Genomic DNA, 22,654 nt, shown 5'->3' with positions numbered 1-22,654 from the left:
TTCTATAAGAGGTGGTACCATATTGAGCGAGATTTTTCGATTCTTTCGATTGTTATACACGTTATTAACTAATAACTCACCTACCAACTTAGACATCAAATTCAAAAACAACAGCGCCAAAACTACTGAACCGATTGTAATGAAATTTTGTACACAGATAGTCTAAACCTTGAGAAAGGACATAGGCTACTTTTTAACTGGAAAAAGGGGTTGTAAGGGGGTGAAAATGCGTAAATTTGGTTAAATTAACTTAGTTCCAAAAAACTCAAAACAGATGGCGCCAAGAGTCCCCTAGATCGCGCTATTGCTTGCTCATGCGTATTTCTATAAGAGGTGGTACCATGTTGAGGTAGGTTTTACGATTCTTTCGATTGTTATATCTTCGTCCGCGTGGTCTTTAGTTTATAGCGCGCGGTGTCAACAAAATTTGTGTCAAATTTAAAAACTTTTTAAAACCCTGGTAAGTGGTACCCCTCTTAGGGCCGCGTTACACCGGAATGGCAACGCTGAAAGTGCTCGCCTCGCCGCTGCCATTCCGGTGTAGCGCGGCCCTTAATTAATCAAAATACCCAAAAACAGCTGTGCAGTGTGCACATAATCTATACTAATATTATAAATGCGAAAGTATCTTTGTCTGTCTGTCTGTCTGTCAGTCTCGCTTTCACGCCAAACGCCAAAAGTATCTCTGTCTGTCTGTCTGTCTGTCAGTCTCGCTTTCACGCCAAACGCCAAAACTACCGAACCGATGGTAATGAAATTTTGTATACAGATAGTCTAAAGCCTGAGAAAGGACATAGGCTACTTTTTTTACTGGAAAAAAGGGTTGTGAGGGGGTGAAAATGCGTAAATTTGTTCAAATTAAGTTAGTTCCAACAATTCATAATAGATGGCGCCGTGCGTCTTCTACATCGCGCTGACGCTTGCTCAAAAGTCTTCCTATAAGACGTGGTATCATCTTACATTTAAGTTTCGATTTTTTTCGATTGTTATATCTATTCTACGGTATTAAATAACTCAGTACTTTATCTGTGCAGTGACGTAACCTTAAATCTATCAATGATAAATAGTTTATGGGTAAAGTTGTGTAATCGGAGGGCTAAATAAGCTTTAAAATTTGGCATAAAATATAAAGTTTAATATAAAAAAATGAAATACTTATTGTGTGCACACTGCACAGCTGTATTGATTTAAGGGGTACCAGGGTTTTTTATAAAAGCTTTTGACACCAATTTTGTTGACATCGCGCGCTATAAAGTACTATAAACTGAAGTCCACGCGGACGAAGTCGCGGGCAACAGCTAGTATTTAAATAAAATAAAAATGTAAGGGGGGCTCCCATACAAAAACACAGTTTTGGCTGATTTTTGCTCTATAACGATACGGAACCGTTCGTGCGCAAGTCCGACTCGCACTTGACCGATTATTTCTTAGATTGATTTGAAAGGGATGACACTACGATGTTGCCACTTTTTAATTTCTTCACTTTCTTGACAGAGACAGACTATGACATATACAAAGATTGTAATAGGTAGGTACTTTACATAGATTAGATTGTTTCTTGTAATGTCGTAAATTAAACACACAATATAACTACATCATAATTATTTCAAATTTTCTTAACTACATTATATATATAAATCATAATATTTACAAAGTGTTTTTAAACTGTATTTAATATAAAGTATCAAAATCTTTTATAGTGACTGGATACAGTGTGGCCATAAGAGGCCACACCGGAAACAAGTGGCGACTCTATTAATGTCGTGACATTTTTGACGGGCTATAATCTGTGATGCAATCTCCGTGAGTATAGTATTGGAATAGTATTATACGTAGTATCCCTAAGTAGTCTGTGATAGTATTCGTTGCTGTGATGACTCCCGATGACTCCCAGATGGGGATTGACATTGCAGTTTGCAATGTCAAATGTCAATTGTCATTTTGAGACAATTTGTTTTGACATTCGTGATTCGAGTTGTCTGTTGTTTCGTGGCTTTCCTTTCTCATCATGCAAAATTCTTTCGTTTTGTAGGAGAAATAGCAAAAATTGCATTGTAGTTACTTTTTATTCGAACCAGACAATAACTTAATACTTATCAGATCCATGGTAAGAACTGCGAAAAGTAAATATACCTCCAGTACCTACAAAAATATATTGGATATTTCTTTTGATATTTCCACAATAATTATTGCTGAATGTTTAGTAATCATTAATTGTTATCATAAATACTCAATATTTAACTTTGTATATTCTGTTACTCTGAAATGCTAGCGCCAAGTACAGTCAGTCATTTCTGAAGAAATCAATTTAACCGTGAACTAGCAATATAATTATAGTAGATCTTTTGACTTATTAATGAACATATTACATAGCTCGACTTAAAACTGAAACTGATCATGAATGAATTGGTAAAATATAAGGTGCTATTTACATCACTTATAGTTGCTTGTGGCTAGCGACTAATTAGTAAATTATAATTATTCTGATTACTTTATTAAAGAAATAAACAAAGAATATTTTAACTAATTTATCTACTTGTTTTAGATAAAAGATGGGTGTAACAATAAGTAGGTATTCTGATATATCTACAAATGAACTTGTTGCCAGATTTTGTGGAAATGAAATCATATGTCCAAATGATCCATTTTGGAATCAACTCCTTGCATTCAATATAGTGTTGCCAAAAACCGCGTAAGTACATTATTCAATATCAAATTAGAACATAAAACTTGACTTTTTCATATAATTAAAGTAACTATAAGTGTTTGATATGCTAAAAATATGATGTACTGTAAGGCTGCCTTCACATTAAGTCGTGAGTAGTGCGGCAGCCGCGCGACTTCTATACTAAAACTAGCCGCGTGGTTCACGACTTCATGTGAAGGCAGTCTAAGATCAAAATACTTTTTTTAAATAACAAATATAATACAGGGTAAGCAAAATATTTTTTTACCTGAGTACATGACTGCCTAAAAAACCAACAAATCTTATAAAATTTTATTATAGAGATGAGCAACTGATGTTTGACTCGTGTGCTGAGGCCCTTCTTCAAAAGTTTCTGCAGAATAATCCTCAGACTGGAAATCTTGGGTCCCTGGTGCAGGTGTTTATCACCCGTGCCTCTGAGCTGCTGGCTGCACCAAATACAGACAAGTATGTATTCAAATGTTATAACTCCTGGTACTCAGGAGTTATTCTTTCAATTGCAGGTTTTTTACCATAATATTAAAATGGAGTAATAGAATAGTATCACATTAATTATAGGCAATGAAAATATTATTTATTATGAACTTACTATTTAAATATTAAGAAAGAACTTAAATAAATTATGACACTAATATTCTTACTTATTATAATGGAAACTGCAAATAACTTGCATGTACTTATGCTAAATTTCATCTAGCTTTTATAAAGCCATCCTAATCAAGTGTTTTCTAAAGGGGTATGAAGATTTTGACTGACCTACTGTCCGCTATTGCCTATTGTGTTTTTCGCGTTCACGAATATTTTTTCAAAAATGGATAGCTAACATCAATACAAACCAAAAATAGTCTTGGACAAAACCACATAAAGTGTCACATTTCGAAGATATGATCTGCCAAAGTTTTACCAATTTAAGATATTGCAACTCTGGCAGCTCAAATCTTCGAAATGTGACACTTTTTACGCGGTTTTGTTCAAGATTATTTTATGTTTGTATTGATGTTAGCTAAAACTAGGAAAAACACAATGGCGAACAGTATGTCGGCCAGGCTCCATGTAAAAATCTTCATTTTATTATATTTTTTTATTTTCATTTATTTATACCCCTTTATCAGTCATCATTTATACTCAAAAATTTGGTAGGTTGTCTAAAATGTATTTTATTTATAATTTACAGTGTAATGCTAGCATGGCAGTGTTACAATGCGTTGTTTGTGATCCGAGCTGTGAGCAAGTATCTAGTGGAAATGGTCCCAGAGTATGAGCTCTGTAAACATTTAGATGTGCAGGCAAGAAACATAAGTGTGAGTTTTAAACACATATTGTACAAGTTTTTGCCTGCGGCTTCACTTGTGTTAAGAAGTATTATTATATACAAACTTTTATCCCCTATTTAACTCCTTGGAGGTAGAATTGATCAAAATCCTTTCTTAGCGGATACCTACGTCATATCATCTACCTGCATGCCAAATTTCAGCCCGATCTGTCCAGTTGTTTGGGCTGCGCGTTGATAGATCAACATGTCAGTCAGACACCTTTGAGTTTTATAATAATATATATAGATATAGATTTACAGCTTATTTACTTTTGTTTGTTCACATCATAAATATAATCAAATATTTTATTTCTCATGCAAAGGTAAAAGTTTTTGTAGCTTAATGATAAAAAAAATGATACACCAAAAGTTTTTCACAACTATGATTAAATTTCTTTTCAGAGCCCATCACAGGACACCTCTCCATCATTTCCGGTTCAAGAGACCGCATTGGAACAGACACCAAAAACGGTGAATGGTGAAAGCCGAGTTGAGATGTTAATAGACGCACTCATTGGGCTCATCATTGATGTTCCTATTACGTAAGAATTATTTTTATTCTTGAGGATCAAAGTTAAAAAGTCCAGAATATACTTCAGCAGTTGACCTCTGTTTAGTTTATGCTTTAAATCATTTAGCCTAATCAATAATTAACTTATTGACTAGATCAGCGGTCGGCAACCTTTTGGCAGGCAAGGGCCACAAGGTGGCAAAACAAACTAAAGGCGGGCGGGTCGCAGGCCTCATACTACACTATATACCTACACATAATGAAGGGAAATAAGTTTAGTGTTTGTTATAAAATGACACAAACAGCTACGTTCTTAAGAGGCAATTACTTCTGGCAATATTAGAAAACACTGTTTTTGATACATCATATTATAACTTACTAGCTATTTGACCGAGCATTGCTCGGTATTCGATGAAAATGACATTATTTATCGCCCCCCAAACCCCCTATATACTAAATTTCATGAAAATCGTTGGAGCCGATTCAGGTATCTATCCGAGATATATATATATATATATATATATATATATATATATATATATATATATATAAGAATTGCTCGTTTAAAGATATAAGATTCATAACACATTCACAGGCCGCAAGTAAGACGTTGGCGGGCCGCGTGTTGCCGACCGCTGGACTAGATGATAAGGCTAAAAGTGGTTATGTCTTACAAGCAAGACAGATTAACTCCCAAGCTAATAAAATTATTAACATAGCAGATGTCAATATTTCTTAAAAAGCAGATTTGTTTTTGCTACACTTTGTGTGCTAATGCCTTATATGTTTGCAGGGATAACACGTACTACTTGCACTTGGAGTGTATCAACACTCTTCTTGTCCTGATGTCAGTATACATGTTTGCCAGTGCACACGGACAGACTAGACTTGTAGAAACGTCGCTTATTTATAGGTAAAATTACTATTATAATAATGAACATGCTTATAACCAGGTGTTGATGGGGGCTACTGAAGTAAAAAGTAATGCACTATAATACTTCTTTACGTAAGCAGTAAACCATATCTGACGAAATCGAAAAGGTTTTCGCCTTTTAGAAACCAAAATTATATTTTTTAATTACTATTGGTACGAATAGCATACCTTTGTATAGTAATATAAAATTTTAGTAATCCGACCTATATTTTATAGTAGTTTTATATACTTATTCGATTATAGTGCAGGAAACTTTTACAATTTAAACATAGTAACTTGTGTTTATTTCTGTGTAGTGTTTCTTTGTATGGAATTGGTTTATTTGCTATGCTTGCATAGTTTTTACCTACTTTTTGTATTAAAATAACTTATTCAAATACATATTTCATTGGCCTTTTTTAATTGTTCATTTTTATAAGATTCATAACGATTTTGTCACAGTAATTAAATCAGTATCATGAATTAAATTCCTCTATGAACAGTAAACAGTAGATAGGGGACGAAAAATCGTGCGCGTGCGTCACCGCTCGCTTGTGAGTCCCTACTGATTGGCCACCCGCGGGTGGTACTTATAGTTCGATACCTAAACACACGAGTGGGTCAGGCCTGACATTACTAAAAGCTAGTTTATAGATTTCTACCAAACTTTTTATTTTAAAGGTTTGAATATTTTGTAGGACGCTATTCCAAGGCAGATACAGTCTCCACGCGCCGCTGCTAGTGAAGACACTGCTGATGAATCTATCGAATATGGCCGCCGCGCCCCCACAGTTCGGCGCTCAGGGCCCGGGCAGTCTATTCATTAATATTGCATGTAAGTATTGCTACAGTCTACAGCAGTCTTTCCCAAAATAAGATAACGCCCCCTTGTGAGCGCCTAAGGTCTAAAGAGCGCCTAAGGTCTAAATGTGTGGCACCTAGAAAAAAAAAATGGGGGCATTGTGTAGTGGCTTGGGGATGCATTTTAAATTGAAATAAGGGGGGCGCTAAAGCATAATTTATTTTCAAAGTGGGCAGAAGACAAAATAAGTTTGGGAAACCCTGGTCTACAGTATAAGCATTTTTGCCATGGTTTTACAATTTTTTGTTTCCTCGCAAAATTCACAGTCAGAAATGAAAAAGTCCAAAGAAATGTTTTTGGCTTTTGTCCTGTACTTACCGTTATCTTGTACTCTATGGGTAGGTTTGACATAGAAAACCACAGCCACACAGAAAACTTACAGGAAACTCAATGCAGCTCTTAAATGAATAACTTTTAGAAAAAAAAGGTGGTTAAAGGTTCGGTTTATAAGATGATGAAATTAGTCCCGTTGTAACTTGTAAGCAATTTTTTGGCTAACCAATTATTCATGCTTACCACATAAAGTTAATATACCTAGCGGAATAGAGAAACAAACGCCTGTGCAAGCGAGATGTCACTATCAGTAACACTGCGTGATGTTACTGATACGTGTGATACTTGACAGCAACACTCCTTTTTTGACATCCAGTCGGCACGTGCCGCACGTTGACAATTTAATCTCATAGAATTCATGTTCAATCATGCTTGTGTAAGTGTATACGTACACAATACACATATTTTTCACACTTTATGGATTACCATGAGGTTATTCGACTTGTTAGTCCTATCATAAGTACGTTTTTACAGCGAGTCTCTGGAGTATGTTGACGCTGAACGCGTCTTCCCGCGTCACAATATTCTCCCACCCCCCGGCCGATCGTCAGGAGTTAATGGAGCGACTGAAGAGCGACCATCCAGTGGCCAACCAGTCCTGTCTCCTGCTCCTGGCCCTGGCCAACCACTGCATCAACCAAGACAACCTGTACAGAACGGCTTTACTTGAATGTGAAGACACCAATGGTTTGTATGCTGAAAATATTTTTTAGAATGCGCAAGTCTGACTCGCACTTGATTGGATTTATTTATTTTTTGAGAAGTGTCATTCGTTACATATATTTTATGTTTTTGTAGAAACATCGTCGACTACGCCAAACAAAGAATCCGAAACACCCGGAAAAACGAAAGTCACTCCACCTAGAATAGAAATGGCAGCGGTAAATGAAGTTTTACTTCCTTATTATAACATTTTTTGTAAAAAAATATTTTAATGTAAGAAATAGAAGAGTGATAACATAACCAAAAAAATAGTAATTAAAAACTAAGACTCTCATTTCTGCAATATTGACAGTTGGCCAGTTGTTTTTACCACCCTGTGTACTGTGAATATCGCACCTACAAATATTTAACCATTTCTTTTCGCTCTTCGTAGACAGAATATAAAAGAAGAAATACCGAATTGTGACGTCACTATTGTATTGCAGTTACATCGGGCGCTGTGCGCGACGGCGGGCTGCGAGCACTCGACGCTGCTGCTGTACCTGCTGCTGCACTCGTGCCGCGCCTACCGCCGCCACGTCACCGCCGACCCACACATAGAGCAGCTGGTGCGTCACACACACACTTATAGAAATCCAAAAGATGCTCTTAAAAAGCTAACCTGTAATAGTGACGTAACTGTTTTTTTAATGCGCTTGGGTTGTTTTTTATTATATTATATTCTCATTATAGTTATCGTTTGGTTTGACCCTTAGGGTCTATACTCTATAGTGTCAAAATAATATCGTGACACATGACATCTATATCGTGACATATGACAGCAGTTTGACACGATAGGGCCTAAGGGTACCTGCATAACGACACCTGGTGGCAAATAAAATTTCAAACTATCATTGAGAAACCTTCTTTTTTGAAGAAGGTTAAAAATGGTAAATAAGCATAATATAATATATTTCAGATAGTGCCGATACTGAAGGTGCTGTACAACGCGCCGGACAACACTTCGCATCACATCTACATGTCGCTCATCGTGCTACTCATACTGACTGAGGACGACGCGCTCATCAAGAACGTGCATTCCATTGTGAGTATTATCCCGAAATTATTAAGTTTTTATTCAGTGCCTAATTTGACTGGCAAGACTACTAAAAATATTTTTAATTCTGGCAACACTTAAATAAAATTTTCAACGCTGGCAACTGGCACCTACTATTTTAATAAGTATTACACTGTTATTTTTCGGAATCATCGTTTTTAAGGTTTTGTACCCAATAGGTAAAAACAGGACCCAAATAAGTATTAAAAACAAAACAAAATTAATATTAACAATCGCTAAGTGGCCTTTCTGCTCGATTTTGATATCCCATATTTTATGATGGATGCATGGGTGATGGGATTGATGTTTCAGACTCACGGATAATGTCATCCAAATTTGTGTAGTTTTTATTTTAGCTACATTGCATGGGGCTAAATTTAAACTAATGCCAGCTCCGCCTTATGTAATTGCTTATCATCTGAAATATCACGAACGTGTCAAAACAGCAATAACTATATTTCACAAAAATTATTTATAATTTGGACTTTTTTGTTTGAAAATAAATTATATTTTTTTATATTGTTATGACAGATGCTGAGGAACCTCTCCTGGTACACCGAGCGGTCGCTATCAGAGATATCTGTGGGCGGGCTCACAGTGTTGGTGGTGGTGCGAGCGCTGCAGTACAACATGGTGCGAGTTAGGGACAAGTACCTGCACACCAACTGTCTCGCCGCTATAGCTAATATGAGCTGTGAGTAACATACACTAGTCTGCTACTATAGAAGATATGTATACAATGGATACGCTAAACAATGTTTTGTCATTTTGTCTTTTGTTTACGCGTGGAGAACGAATATAATTTGTCAAGAATTTTTAATATTGTGTGGATAACAAAAGATGTGAAATGAATATTACTCAAGCTGTACATTTTTCTTACAAATGGTGAAAGCAAAATGCAGTTAGTACTTTGCTACATGACAGTAAACACAGAAAAAAATAAACAAGCGTGCAAAAACTGATAGACGCCTTTTGCGTTTGCAGGTGAATTTAGAAATTTACACCCCTACGTAGCGCAGAGGTTAATATCGCTCTACGAAACTCTAACGAAAAGAAGAACAAGACTTTATAATGAAATTGAAGGTAAGTGTCAAAATGTAATCTAATTATAGGGCATTTTAAAAAAAAACGTGTACCCTTGCAAAAATATCTATATTTTTTAACGCCTCCGTGGTCTAGTGGTTAGAGCGTCGCTCTCGACTCCGGAGGTCGTGGGTTCGAATCCCGCGTTGGAAACATGTTATTTCCATGTTTGGTTAGGACAATGCAGGCTGATCACCTGATTGTCTGACAAGTAAGATGATCCATGCGTCGGATGGGCATGTAAAAAGTCGGTCCTGCGCCTGATCTCTCGCCAGTCGTGTCGGTCTTCCGTCCCACTGGGTTATGAGAGTAAAAGGAATAGAGAGTGCTCTTGTGTACTGCGCACACACTTGGGCACTATAAAATTACTCCTGCGTACCTGGCCTGGTTTCAATGAAACCGGCCACCGTCACCGAAACCGGTGTGGGGAGTATTATATTTTTTAAGGTCATTTATTTACTTTTATTTGAATGAAAAATATTGAACTAATGGAATAAGTTAAAAAGAACGCCGAAAACGTTATATTATTCTGATATTATTGAAACAAAATCGAATTTTCGACGAAACAGATTCCGTTGTGTCACTAAATGTAAAATATAATTTAATACAAAAAATGCAGCAATAAATGGATTTCTTCATTTATTTAATCTAGTGAAATGCATATTTAATTGTTTATTAAAATATAGATAATTTCAAGGATCAACAAGAGTAGCAATTATTTTTAATCCATAGTGTGACTCTGTGACCTACCCACTAGGTTATTTTTCATTTTTTTTTACATGAGTACTTTAATCTATACTAATATTATAAAGAGGTAAACTTTGTTTCTTTAATTGTAATGTATAATAGGCTCAAAAACTACTGGACCGATTTTAAAAATTCTTTCACCATTCGAAAGCTACATTATTTACGAATAACATAGGCTACTTTTTATTTTGGAAAATATAGGGTTCCGTAAGATATTTCAGTTTTTCGGAAACAACCAGAAAATTTACTTATTTTGCGTACGCTGCCTAAACTTTAATAGATAGAACCATACAATATTCTAAATAAATGTAGATCTTATAAATATCTACAAAAATGTCCGCGACACACTATACCTATCTATGTCAAGTGAGACACAACAACCTTTTTTTTTATTTAAAAATCTTGATTTTTTTTTGACTACATTTAAACGCATTTATTTTACTCATGCTAATAATCCTTATCAAAATAAATTATTTAATCTCTAAGTACAGTTTATGTAGACAATATTTGGTCTTTGATTGATAAAAATTGGACGTTTGGTTTAGAAGTTATGGCGAAATTAAAATATTGCGATTTACGCCCGTTTCGAAGTGGGCGCTGCTACCAAGGCGGGGTCGGGGGTGCACTCGCGGCAGTTTAGATCTATTCAGAGTATTGACTATTGAGTAGTAATGTAGATCTATCAGTAGTATCGACGGAGAGCTGACGACCAAATCAGTCATGTAGCTTCAACTGTGTTAAAACTCCGTTAGCTACTTCCCTGAACAACCCTTTCTGATAATCTGCGTGCTGGCAGGCCGTGGGCGGTGGGTGTGGGAGTAGTGGGGTGGGGAAAAAAAGAAAAAAATGTAGGTTCAGCTGTATTAAAACTCCGTTTGCTGCTTCCCTGAACAACCCTTTCTGATAATCTGCGTGCTGGCAGGCCGTGGGCAGTGGGTGTGGGTGTAGTAGGGTTGGGAAAAATTTTGAAAAAATGTAGTTTCAGCGACTTAATAGTGTTTGCGATGGTAAATGTTAATTTATAATATTTTCACATAGATAATAAAGAATAACCGACCAAGTGCGAGACGGACTCACGCACAAAGGGTTCCGTATTTCAGAAGTCTATCTATAGATATAAATTTCAGAAGTCTATCTATAGCGGTCCTTGTGATGCAGCCTGGAGTCATACAGTCAGACAGACAGTCATATTTTTTTCATTTTTCCCCACCCCACCACTCCCACACCCACCGCCCACGGCCTGCCAGCACGCAGATTATCAGAAAGAGTTGTTCAGGGAAGTAGCTAACGGAGTTTTAACACAGCTGAAGCTACATGACTGATTTGGTCGTCAGCTCTTAGTCGAGTAGTAGTAGAAGATCTATGAGTAAACAAACAAAGTTTACCTCTTTATAATATTAGTATAGATTAAAAACTGCTGAATCGATTTTAATCATTTTTTCAGTGAGTGACATAGGCTATATATTTTTTACCCGTACGAAGCCGGGGCGGGTCGCTAGTATTTAACATATTTAAAGAAGTTTTTATAACACAAATCTTTTATTTAAACTTTTTTATTATTGCACTACTTATAAAAGTAAAAAATTCTTTGATTTCATAGATTTAACTTCATTAATTAGAGGGACGAACATCTCATAATCATAAAGATGTGTTCACATGACTACGAATTCCTAAGTTATTATTAGACATCGGATTATATGCACGATCAAAGTGCCGAAATATGCATGCAAATATGCACAAAAATGGTCGAAATATGCACAACCAAAAGTCACTTAATATTAATATTTATTATTTTTTGAAGTCTTTTCCGATAGTGACATTAATAAAAGCGCCAATATTTATAATTTCATAAAATCCAGGATTTTTAATTTCTTTAAATAAAGACTTTTTACTTATTTATTATACGCTAATAATAATTTTCTACCAACATTTTCCGATTGCAATTTTAATGCCCATGGAAGTTAAAACTACCGAAATATGCACTATCAACGAAAAATTGCCAAAATATGCACTATTGCCTAAAAAGTGACATTATATGCATTTGCATATGCAAGTATGAATAAATCTGCAAATATCAATGACACAAAATGATTTTCAACTTTACTGATAGAAAAGTAGTAGAAATAAAATCAAAATTATTTAAAAAATAAAACTTTTAGGTACTTAAATTTTAAATAGTATATTTGTTATTGTTAAGTAAAGGCGACGCCTTGATAATTTGGCTGTAGCGATATCGATTTTTCTGAGCAATGACTAAAGCTAAGAAATTAAAGTTCAATGTCAGTATTTATCATGTCTTTGTCTTTGATTTACCCGTAGCATAACACGATTGGTCAACTTTTATAACACAGAATAATCAATCAAATAAACCTGTGTAATAAAAGGGATTCCTATTTTTCCAACAGAGGAGAGTGATTTAAGCTTCCAAAAATGTACATAGATTGATTCAAGCATACGTGGGAGAGCCATGCTTCGGCACGAATGGGCCGGCTCGACCGGAGAAATACCACGTTCTCACAGAAAACCGGCGTGAAGCAGCGCTTGCGCTGTGTTTCGCCGAGTGAGTGAGTTTACCGGAGGCCCAATCCCCTACCCTATTCCCTTCCTACCCTCCCCTATTCCCTTCCCTTCCCTCCCCTATTACCCTATTCCCTCTTAAAAGGCCGGCAACGCACCTGCAGCTCTTCTGATGCTGCGAGTGTCCATGGGCGACGGAAGTTGCTTTCCATCAGGTGACCCGTTTGCTCGTTTGCCCCCTTATTTCATTAAAAAAAATACACTTTAATTTGCCCATAGCTTATATGAAATGTATTTATGGTTTTTAAATTACGCGACAAAACTATTACGCCCTTTCCATTTTTTTGCTTTTCCATTGCTTGTTTTCTGTGAGAGGCCGGGCCGGCATTTCATAGAAAACTAGCAATATAAAACATATCCAAAACGGTTTTTTACTTTATCGCGGAGTTACCTTAACACATAAGTAATAAAAAATATATTTGTACGTTAATCGTACCAGTTTGAAAATCTCCAATTTTCTTAATAAAATCTGTTAATAAAAAATAATTTATTTACTATGTGAACTAAGCTTTATGCTTTCCGCCTGTTGTGACTTGTCCGTTCCATTATATGTGACCATACGAAAAGTCACAAATCGGAAGTAACATAATATTACTTTCTTTTACTTTTAAAGTGTTTGTAAATAACCGATAATAGTTATCACAATTTCATTTTTTATACTAAATACTAAGCTAATTTTGCAACGTGTCAACAGTAATAACAGTTGGAGAAAGTATAATAATGCTTACAAAATATGGTCACTTATCTGAACAAAGAAACCGTTCCTGAAGAACCGTCCAACCTGCGTCCGCGTCTTGTAGCAGATTTTTAACTACTAAATTCAAATTATAGTTTCTCGATGTACAATGAAATATAGTGCTATCATTTAGTGCCGAAAATATTTTTGTAGTAAATTTATAAAACTAAAAAAACGGTCACTAAACAGAACATTCCGGTAGGGTTGTTTTTCGTGATTATAATTTTAATTAGTTTGTAGTTAAATTATGTTATATTTTTCAATAACAAGACATTCAATTGATACATTAAATATTTAGGAATCTAAAATATGTTTTTTAAGCAACTTACTTTAAGAAAAAAAAATAGTTATTAAAGATTTTGTTACAACTTCTGGGAAGGGGACAGGTGAATTTAATAGTTTTCAGTACTTAAAAACCCTTATAAATCTCATACTAAATAAAATTTTATACAAACGTGAATGTATTTTAATAAAAGAAACCTTGTTTCTGCTCCTACATTAAAATTACAAAATGTTAGTATGTAATTTTTTACAAATAATCTGTAAGCGAAGTCAAGGGACAAGGTAAAAACCAGGGGTACACATTTTTTTGAAAATGCCCAATATTAAACAATAATATTACTAGCCTAATTAAATACCAAAATATACTTTTTGTAGGAGGTGAAATTGACGACGAAGAATTACCGCATCACACAGAAGAAAAAATAGAAGAAATTGTAAGTGATTAACCATTTACAAAATCATATAAAATTAAAAACTTAGCCAGCTATGGGGCAAGATTAGGTACCAGGATAAAATATTGCCGATTAAAAAAAGGCTATCTACATGTCAGATGAAATATTGTGCAACATCAATTTTTTCATTCTTCTATAACGTTATCATGAAAAATATCAGGGTTTGCAAAATTATAATAGGATTAGCTGTTGCCCGCGACTTCGTCCGCGTGGACTTCAGTTTATGGCGTGCGATGTCAACAAAATTGGTGTCAAAAGCTTTTATAAAAAAAAAACCTGGTACCTCTTAAATCAAAACAGCTATGCCGTGTGCACATAATTTTTTTAATTAAACGTTATATTTTATGCCAAATTTTTAAGCTTATTTAGCCCCCCAATTACACAACTTTACCCATAAACTAATTATCATTGATAGGTTTATGGTTACGTCACAGCATAGATAAATACTGATTTATTAAATAACGTAAAAAAGGAATAACAATCGAAAAAATCGAAAAAAAAATGTAAATACCACCCTTTTATAGAAAGACTTTTGGGCAAGCGTTAGCGCGATGTAGGAGATGCACGGCGCCATCTATTATATTTTTTTGGAACTAACTTAACTTGAACAAATTTACGCATTTTCACCCCCTTACAACGCTTTTTTCCAGTAAAAAAGTAGCCTATGTCCTTTCTCAGGCTTTAGACTATCTGTATACAAAATTTCATTACAATTGGTTCGGTAGTTTTGGCGTGAAAGCGAGACAGACAGACAGAGATACTTTCGCATTTATAGTATTAGTATAGATTCAATCAAACTGGCCATTTTCAACCTGCTGCTCGGAGTATATTTAGCAACTAATCTTCCAGATGGAACACATAGAGGTGCTGGACGAGGTGCTGCGCATGCTGCTGGAGATCATCAACTCGTGCCTCACGCACCAGCTGCAGAACAACCTGAACCTCGTGTACGCGCTGCTGCACAAGCGCCAGCTGTTCCAGCAGAACCCGCAGCCGCTGATCGCGCAGAATATTGAGATGGTAAACGATATATTATCTCTGCTATTTTGTCCTGGCAACACTGCCTATGGAATGTCATTTAACTGTCAAAAAGTCTGTTGAAAGGTATTTTTAACTGGCAACACCGTTTTAAATGTTATTTTTTTAAGTGCACTTCTTATTTTATGCTTATAATATTTCAATTATGGATTTAAGTTTTCAATATACAGTAGAACTCCAATTATCCGAACTCCGACTATCCGGATCGCCGATTATCCGAATCACGCGCTATTATTCTTCCCCCCGCGAAGCCAGTGTTTGCGCGTCAAGTCTTGACTTGACTTGTCTTAAGTTGCCGTTGTGTGCCGTTTAAAACATGTGAAAATTTCATGTTTCTTTCATTTAATTCAATAAAAAAATAGTGCAATATCAAAACGTAGCTTTTATTCTCTCCAATGGCAATTTTTTTTTAAAAATCCGATTATCCGAATATTTGATTATCCGAATGGGCCCCGGTCCCCATTAATTCGGATAATTGGAGTTCTACTGTAGTTAATTTAAAAAATCACCATTCTTAATGTTGTAATATTTTTATTGACAAGAAATTTTACAACAAACTCGGGTATTTTTATCTGTATTATAATTATTTTTTTTTTTTTCACTAGGTTATAGGCTACTTCTCGACGCGACTACAGAGGGTGCAAGAGGGCGCGGGCGGCGATTTGGGAGTGACAGAAGTACTAGCGGTTATCAAGAAGGGGGCGGAGCAGTGGTCCAGTGATAGGCTTAAGGTAACACTATTTGACCGAGCTTCCACGATATCGCCTAAAAATTTGTTTGTAAAGGTAGATGAAGTTTAACTGGACTTCTTTTTTTTAGAAATTTCCCGACTTAAAATTCCGGTACGTGGAAGAGGATAAACCGGAGGAATTCTTTACTCCATACGTGTGGGCGCTCATTAGCAGCTGCGGCAACATACACTGGGCGTGCGAGTTCGCACACGCACAAGACGCGTGATCTAACGAGGACCAATCGTGTAATATTTGCTAATATGGAACTGCTAGGTTATATGTGAAACATTAGGAAACGAATTTTGAGGGTAGTTCTAATATTTTTTAAAACTACCCTCAAAATTTCGTCGTCAGTAGTGAAATATCTAAAACTAGAAATGAAATAATGTTATCGATATTAACTAGATTTGTTTATAATAATTATTATACGTATTTATTATTATAGGTTTTAGAAATGGTCTCCCCATCCGTGTCATTTCATTCCGAATTTCTTTTACCATGACATGGCGTTAACTTTTTCCTTTACTTCGTCACATTGGTTTTAAAAGTTGCATGTTTTCGGGTGTCATTTTTAAACATTTTTTGTGTAATCAGCGCCAAGTATGTAAGTATAATATTAAATATTGTAACGTCGACCCTTCTAAAGGTACAGGTACAATAAGCTATTATAGGCTATGGAATGTAAGAATGTTAAGAACTTTTGATAAGTAGTAAATACCAATAAATACTGTATATTATTATGTAATGTTTCCTGTGCACAATCTATATATATAAAATGGATTTTCAATTGTTTTGGTAACGCTAAAACTCGAAAACGGCTGAACGGATTGGGCTAATTTTAGTCTTAAAATATTCGTAGTAGTCCAGGAAAGGTTTTAAAGTGACACGAAGTTCACCTAGTAAATTATAAATAAAGAAATAAACATATTGCTGAAACATACAAATTATAGATCACAATAAGTATTGATTGATATTTTTTATCAATAGGGCATTAATTGTCCTTATTTTTATTCAATCAATAGCAATGCTCTAACTGCCGATCGTTCTTTTTATCGCGTATACTATATTATATTAACGCGAAAGTGTGTCTGTCTGTTTGTTACTTCTTAACGCCGAAACCGCTGAACCGATTTGGTTGAAATTTGGTATGAAGATACTCTGAGTCCCGGGAAAGGACATAAGATAGTTTTTATCTAGGAAAAATGTACGGTTTTACGCGATAAACGAATTTTGGCGCAACGGAGTTTTGGTCGTCATCTAAGCATTTCAAAATTTCATTCATACTTCATTCACAATACCGGTGTGAAATAGAAAATCTTTATGCATTTGTTCTAAATAAAGTATGAAGGCATTCAAAATATCAAAAGTATAAATAAACATTATAAATCCAGGTAAACACCTTATTATGTTATGTTATGTATATTTTACATTAAAACTACTTCAAGTAGCACTTACATATTTTAAATTTTTATGTTTTGTGAATTGTGACTTACCAATCTCAATATTCTAAGCGCGAACTTCAAAAATTGTAATTGATAACTATAATGTATGTAAAAAAAATAAACTACCTGTTTTAATTTCTTCTTGGCAGACTGCCAAGAAAGTGAAGAAATTAAAAACGGGACGACACTACGATGTTGCCACTTTTTAATTTCTTCACTTTCTTGACAGACTGTACATGATTAGAATAAATCTGATTGAAAAGTGCAATTATTATTCAATGTCAATGCGAATATTTGCGTCGTTCGCGCTCGCGCTAGGTTGGAAAACTGTAAAATAAAAGTATTAATAGGGGCGCTGAAGACAATATTACCTGCGGCACTGAACGTTTAATTAAGGCGAAACCGCACTATAGCGACACGGCAATACGCGACACTTTATTTTTCATAGAACTGACGTTTGTAAAACGTCAATTCTATGAAATGTGAAGTGTCGTGTCGTGTCGCATAGTGCGGTCTCACCTTAATCTGTCACCTCAGCTGCCTGCATATGAAAAAGATTTCCCGATAAGTTATTTTATTATTCTGCCAGTCCACTCCTTACCTATTTTATTTATGTATAAATTTTAAGTAGTTATGACTTACAATAATATATTATACTACTATATCTTTTAAAACGCTTGTTTTATTTTTCAAAAAGGTGGGTAAATAACTAATAAATCACGATCATTTTCTGTTTACAGCATCAACAAAATAAAACACCTCCATGGTGAAGTGGAGCGTGGCTCTTGACTCGGAGGTAGTGGGTTCGATTCCCACGTTGGAAACGTGTTATTTCCAAGTTACGTTAGGACAATGCAGGCTGATCACTTGATTGTCTAACGAATTCTCACACGACGGTGGCCAGTCGTGTCGGTCGTCCGTCCCACAGAGTTATGAGAGTAAAGAGAGAGAGAGAGTGCTATTGTGTACTGTGCAAACCACTGACCTCCATTAAGGCTGCGTTTCCGCTGAAGCGGAGAGGAGCGGCGAAAAGTGCTCAGTGTTTCCACTGAAGCGGAGCGGAGTCGAGCGAAGCGGAGTTATGTCTATTGTGACGTAACGATGTCGCGGTCGCCAGTGACCGCCTGAGCGCGAGTACGCACCGCACCACTCCGCACCGCCCCGCTCCGCTATCCTCCGCTCTGCACCCCGTTGTCCTCCGCACCGCTTCGCCTCGCTCGGCTATGTTTCTATGAATATCCGCTCAGCTCCGCTCCACCCCGCTCTTGCTGTTTCCATTGAAGCGGAGCGGAGATTTCGAGCATGGTGATTGGTCATTTCGGGCACCGCTAAGCTCCGCTCCGCTTCAGTGGAAACGCAGCTTTAATGGAGGTCAGTGGTTTGCGCAGTACACAAGAGTCGAGCGGAGCGGAGCGGAGTCGAGTGGAGTCGAGCGGAGCGGAGTTATGTCTATTGTGACGTAACGATGTCGCGGTAGCCAATGACCGCCTGAGCGCGAGTACGCACCGCACCACTCCGCACCGCCCCGCTCCGCTATCCTCCGCTCTGCACCCCGTTGTCCTCCGCACCGCTTCGCCTCGCTCGGCTATGTTTCTATGAATATCCGCTCAGCTCCGCTCCACCCCGCTCTTGCTGTTTCCATTGAAGCGGAGCGGAGATTTCGAGCATGGTGATTGGTCAATTCGGGCACCGCTAAGCTCCGCTCCGCTTCAGTGGAAACACAGCTTTAATGGAGGTCAGTGGTTTGCGCAGTACACAAGAGTCGAGCGGAGCGGAGCGGAGTCGAGTGGAGTCGAGCGGAGCGGAGTTATGTCTATTGTGACGTAACGATGTCGCGGTAGCCAATGACCGCCTGAGCGCGAGTACGCACCGCACCACTCCGCACCGCCCCGCTCCGCTATCCTCCGCTCTGCACCCCGTTGTCCTCCGCACCGCTTCGCCTCGCTCGGCTATGTTTCTATGAATATCCGCTCAGCTCCGCTCCACCCCGCTCTTGCTGTTTCCATTGAAGCGGAGCGGAGATTTCGAGCATGGTGATTGGTCAATTCGGGCACCGCTAAGCTCCGCTCCGCTTCAGTGGAAACGCAGCCTTAACCGCGTACTTGTATAATGGAGGTCAGTGGCGCAAAGACTTGAGCATTATAAAACTACTCCTGAGCAACTGGCCTGGTTTCAATGAAACCGGCCATCGTCACCGACACCGGTGATTTGAAACTTCTAGCACTCGTCATAAGTATGTTTTAGAGTCAAGAAAAAGCCCATCTTTATTATATTAAGTACACTATGTGCAAGTTAGAGCGGTAAATATATAGTTTACGATATACTGTGGTCGAAATAAAACACGAAGGTGATAATCGGATAGAAAACGATAAGTTTTTGACAGAGAGTCAATGACCGCTAACGCCATGTTTCGCCGAGTACAGTAGGTATAGTGCAATATTATGTTCACTGAGCCACGTCGATCGTGGCAAAACGAGACACATCACACAATAGATAATTATGTTACGTAGTTTATGACATTCTCTTTGATAGATATTCTATTGTGTCTCGTTCACTGGTGAGCTTGATGAATTAGGTAATTTAAATTTCGGCTGTTTCCGTATCCTGTTGACCCACCCTGCCCCGGGGCCGAAAACGATTTAAATGTAAAGGGCCCCCGAGACGGTCAAACGGTTTGACTCAAACACGTAAATTTTGGTTTGACTCAAACCATTTTGATCGTTTACAAAGCATGTTTGAACGGTTTGTCAAACATTTACGTGTTTGAAGCATGTTTGATGAAATTTCATATTTTCGTTGTGTTTGACGCGCCGTTTGATCGTGTTCCGACGCGTTTGAGGGTTTGAACAAACCCGGCTTAGTTTAGTGCTCGATTATGAAGAAGAAAAAAAGAAAGAATCTGTAGTTTCTAGCACTTTCTGTAGATGTTCGTGGGTAAAACGTTATTATGTTAGTCCATAATCCATTCCATTCTTTGGACCAGTCTTTTTCTTTTTTTTTCTCTTCTGACGGAGGACATTAACGTTATAAACATAAGATAAGAAAATCGCGATCCTCGTTCTAGAATCTAGAGCATCTTCTACATCACAAGACGTGTACTCGACAAGCGCGTATTGAATGAAACTGCGCAGTGTCATTTGACAAACCGTTCAAACCGACATCAAACGGTTGCATCCAACACGTAAGGTTTGATTCCACAAGCACTCGGGTGCTCGAGTATGTTTTTATTGTTCTGTGGTGTACCGTGTAGGTAGGCAAAGACCTATTGGTATTTGGAGGTATAGGCCGCAGACCGCAGGGTGGATTAGCCGTGCCCCGTGTATTATATTTCTCTATGATTAGCCGCTAACGGCTAACCTAACCAGTCAAGATTTGACACTCGACTGTTGTGTATATTATGTAAGTTTAGCAACCCTTAAGTTGAGTAACGAGCCGAGCTTTAAGCTTTTAAATTTTCATATTGTTGGCCTTTTGAGGTAGGTATTTTCAGTATATATTATGTCTATGGGTATTTTAGGTATTTATTATCGTACGACTACGATCATACGACATTAAAGTACTAGAAATGTTTTTTGTACTGGCAACATTGCTCCCGGATCAATTTGATAGAAATCTCAAATCAGCAATCAAGTTTCAACCAACAATGAACGATCATTCAAAATTATTTGATACAAGGATACTACATTGTGCGTGAGCAAAATACGTTTGCAATTTTAAAGTGCTCTAAAGATTTACATCGTGCTCTCATATAGAGAGCACGTAGAACTTTTATTGATAAAAAATTGGTTGGAAGGAGGATGGACCTTATCGTGGTATGGACAGTGTGGAGATGTAAATTTATGTGATAACTGATAACTCCATAATTCTTGTCGGAACATTTCAGTTAAAGGTAAGTGCTTTGTTTTTTTACGTATACAGCCACTTCTGCCCTTAAAAATGTATACAATTACCATAAAATTATGACCTCTGGCCTCATTGTAGAAAGATGTTTTACAGCTAAATATTGTGTTTAGCTCGCTACTGCTCATTTTCTTAGTCTGTAGAATATGTTTCTGTTTATTATAAAGTTCTAAAGACTCCTAATTGTTATCGGCTGTGTTATTTAATAACATAAATGTAAGATTTCAAATGAAGGTGGACTATTTTCACTCTTGTACCCACAGTACCCAAAGTAAAATTATGAGAAAACACTTTTCTTGCATAAATTAAAAATTCTTACGCAGTGACAAAAAGTGTAAGATCAATAATTTTTTTACATTTTAACCCCAGAGTAATCTGGTGCCTATTTGTTTTACTTAGTGAAAAATGTAAGATCAGAGTTTCTTAGATTTTGGATACTTAGAAAATCCTGAAATTCTTTGAGAATTCTATTTAATTTTCATTTTTAGGGTTCCATACTCAAAGGGTAAAAACGGGACCCTATTACTGAGACTTTGGATGTCTGTCTGTCTGTCTCCAGGCTGTGTATGTAACTCAAGATTGGTAATAGCTAGAGAGTTGAAATTTACACAGGTTATCTATTTCTGTTGCCGCTATAATAACAAATACTAAAAACGAAATAAATTTGATATTCCCATACAACAAAAGTGATTTTTAAACATTTTTTCTCGGTATCAATGATGACAATAGGTAGGCACCTGAAACATTCACAAAATAACTAGCTGTATTAATTAAATCGATAAGTACTTTTTATTACTTTAATAAAAAGTACTTATCAAAATTTTAATTCTTCAAGACCCATAAGAGCACCGGTGATCGCGACAACAATAGAATACAATAGCATTTCCTGGAAACTGTGATCGAAGTATTAATAATATAAAAAATTAATCCCATACAAAAAACACATTTTTTTCTATTTTTGCTCTATAATGGTATGGAACCAGCATTGCCAGACGTCCCGATTTTGGCGGGACGTCCCGATTTTTCCATCAAAATGTCCCACGCGGGATAGGCTCAGTCCCGCTTTTCGGGGAAAGCCCGAATGTACGTGCAGCGTGCTGAGTAAGAAAGGTGCGTAATGAAGATAAGAGTGTGGGAGGTAGATGGGTGGTTTTTATATGGCTACTTTAGCTATCTATTGTCACGTAAACGTTATTTTAACGCAAATAAAAATATAAAAATTCAATAAACTTTTGATTTTATACCTTTTTTACTTAGTCCCGCTTTTGA

The 22,654-nt window shown here is 36.7% G+C and overlaps 1 protein-coding gene and 1 long non-coding RNA gene across 2 annotated transcripts; one reads left to right on the top strand and one right to left on the bottom strand.

The window, feature by feature from the left end:
• The first annotated feature begins 1,970 nt into the window (after window positions 1–1,970).
• On the top strand, window positions 1,971–16,760 carry LOC121740012 (dymeclin). Its single transcript, XM_042132686.1, has 17 exons — window positions 1,971–2,107; window positions 2,546–2,692; window positions 3,008–3,154; window positions 3,882–4,008; window positions 4,422–4,561; window positions 5,324–5,443; window positions 6,142–6,278; window positions 7,113–7,325; window positions 7,437–7,519; window positions 7,787–7,909; window positions 8,260–8,385; window positions 8,929–9,091; window positions 9,382–9,480; window positions 14,198–14,256; window positions 15,124–15,294; window positions 15,918–16,043; window positions 16,132–16,760. The coding sequence occupies exons 2-17, from the start codon at window positions 2,553–2,555 to the stop codon at window positions 16,267–16,269; spliced, it is 2,112 nt and encodes a 703-aa protein (XP_041988620.1). The 5' UTR covers window positions 1,971–2,107; window positions 2,546–2,552; the 3' UTR covers window positions 16,270–16,760.
• On the bottom strand, window positions 4,683–21,755 carry LOC121740019. Its single transcript, XR_006037523.1, has 3 exons — window positions 21,742–21,755; window positions 11,680–11,684; window positions 4,683–4,761 (listed from the first exon to the last, which is right to left on the bottom strand). It is a non-coding gene; the product is annotated as an uncharacterized LOC121740019 (long non-coding RNA).
• Window positions 21,756–22,654: the final 899 nt, after the last annotated feature.

This window comes from Aricia agestis, chromosome 2 (genome assembly GCF_905147365.1).
Source record: "Aricia agestis chromosome 2, ilAriAges1.1, whole genome shotgun sequence".
Classification (NCBI taxonomy): domain Eukaryota; kingdom Metazoa; phylum Arthropoda; class Insecta; order Lepidoptera; family Lycaenidae; genus Aricia; species Aricia agestis.
The sequence above is the reverse complement of the archived record's forward strand: the minus strand, read 5'-3'. Positions and strand labels throughout refer to the sequence as shown.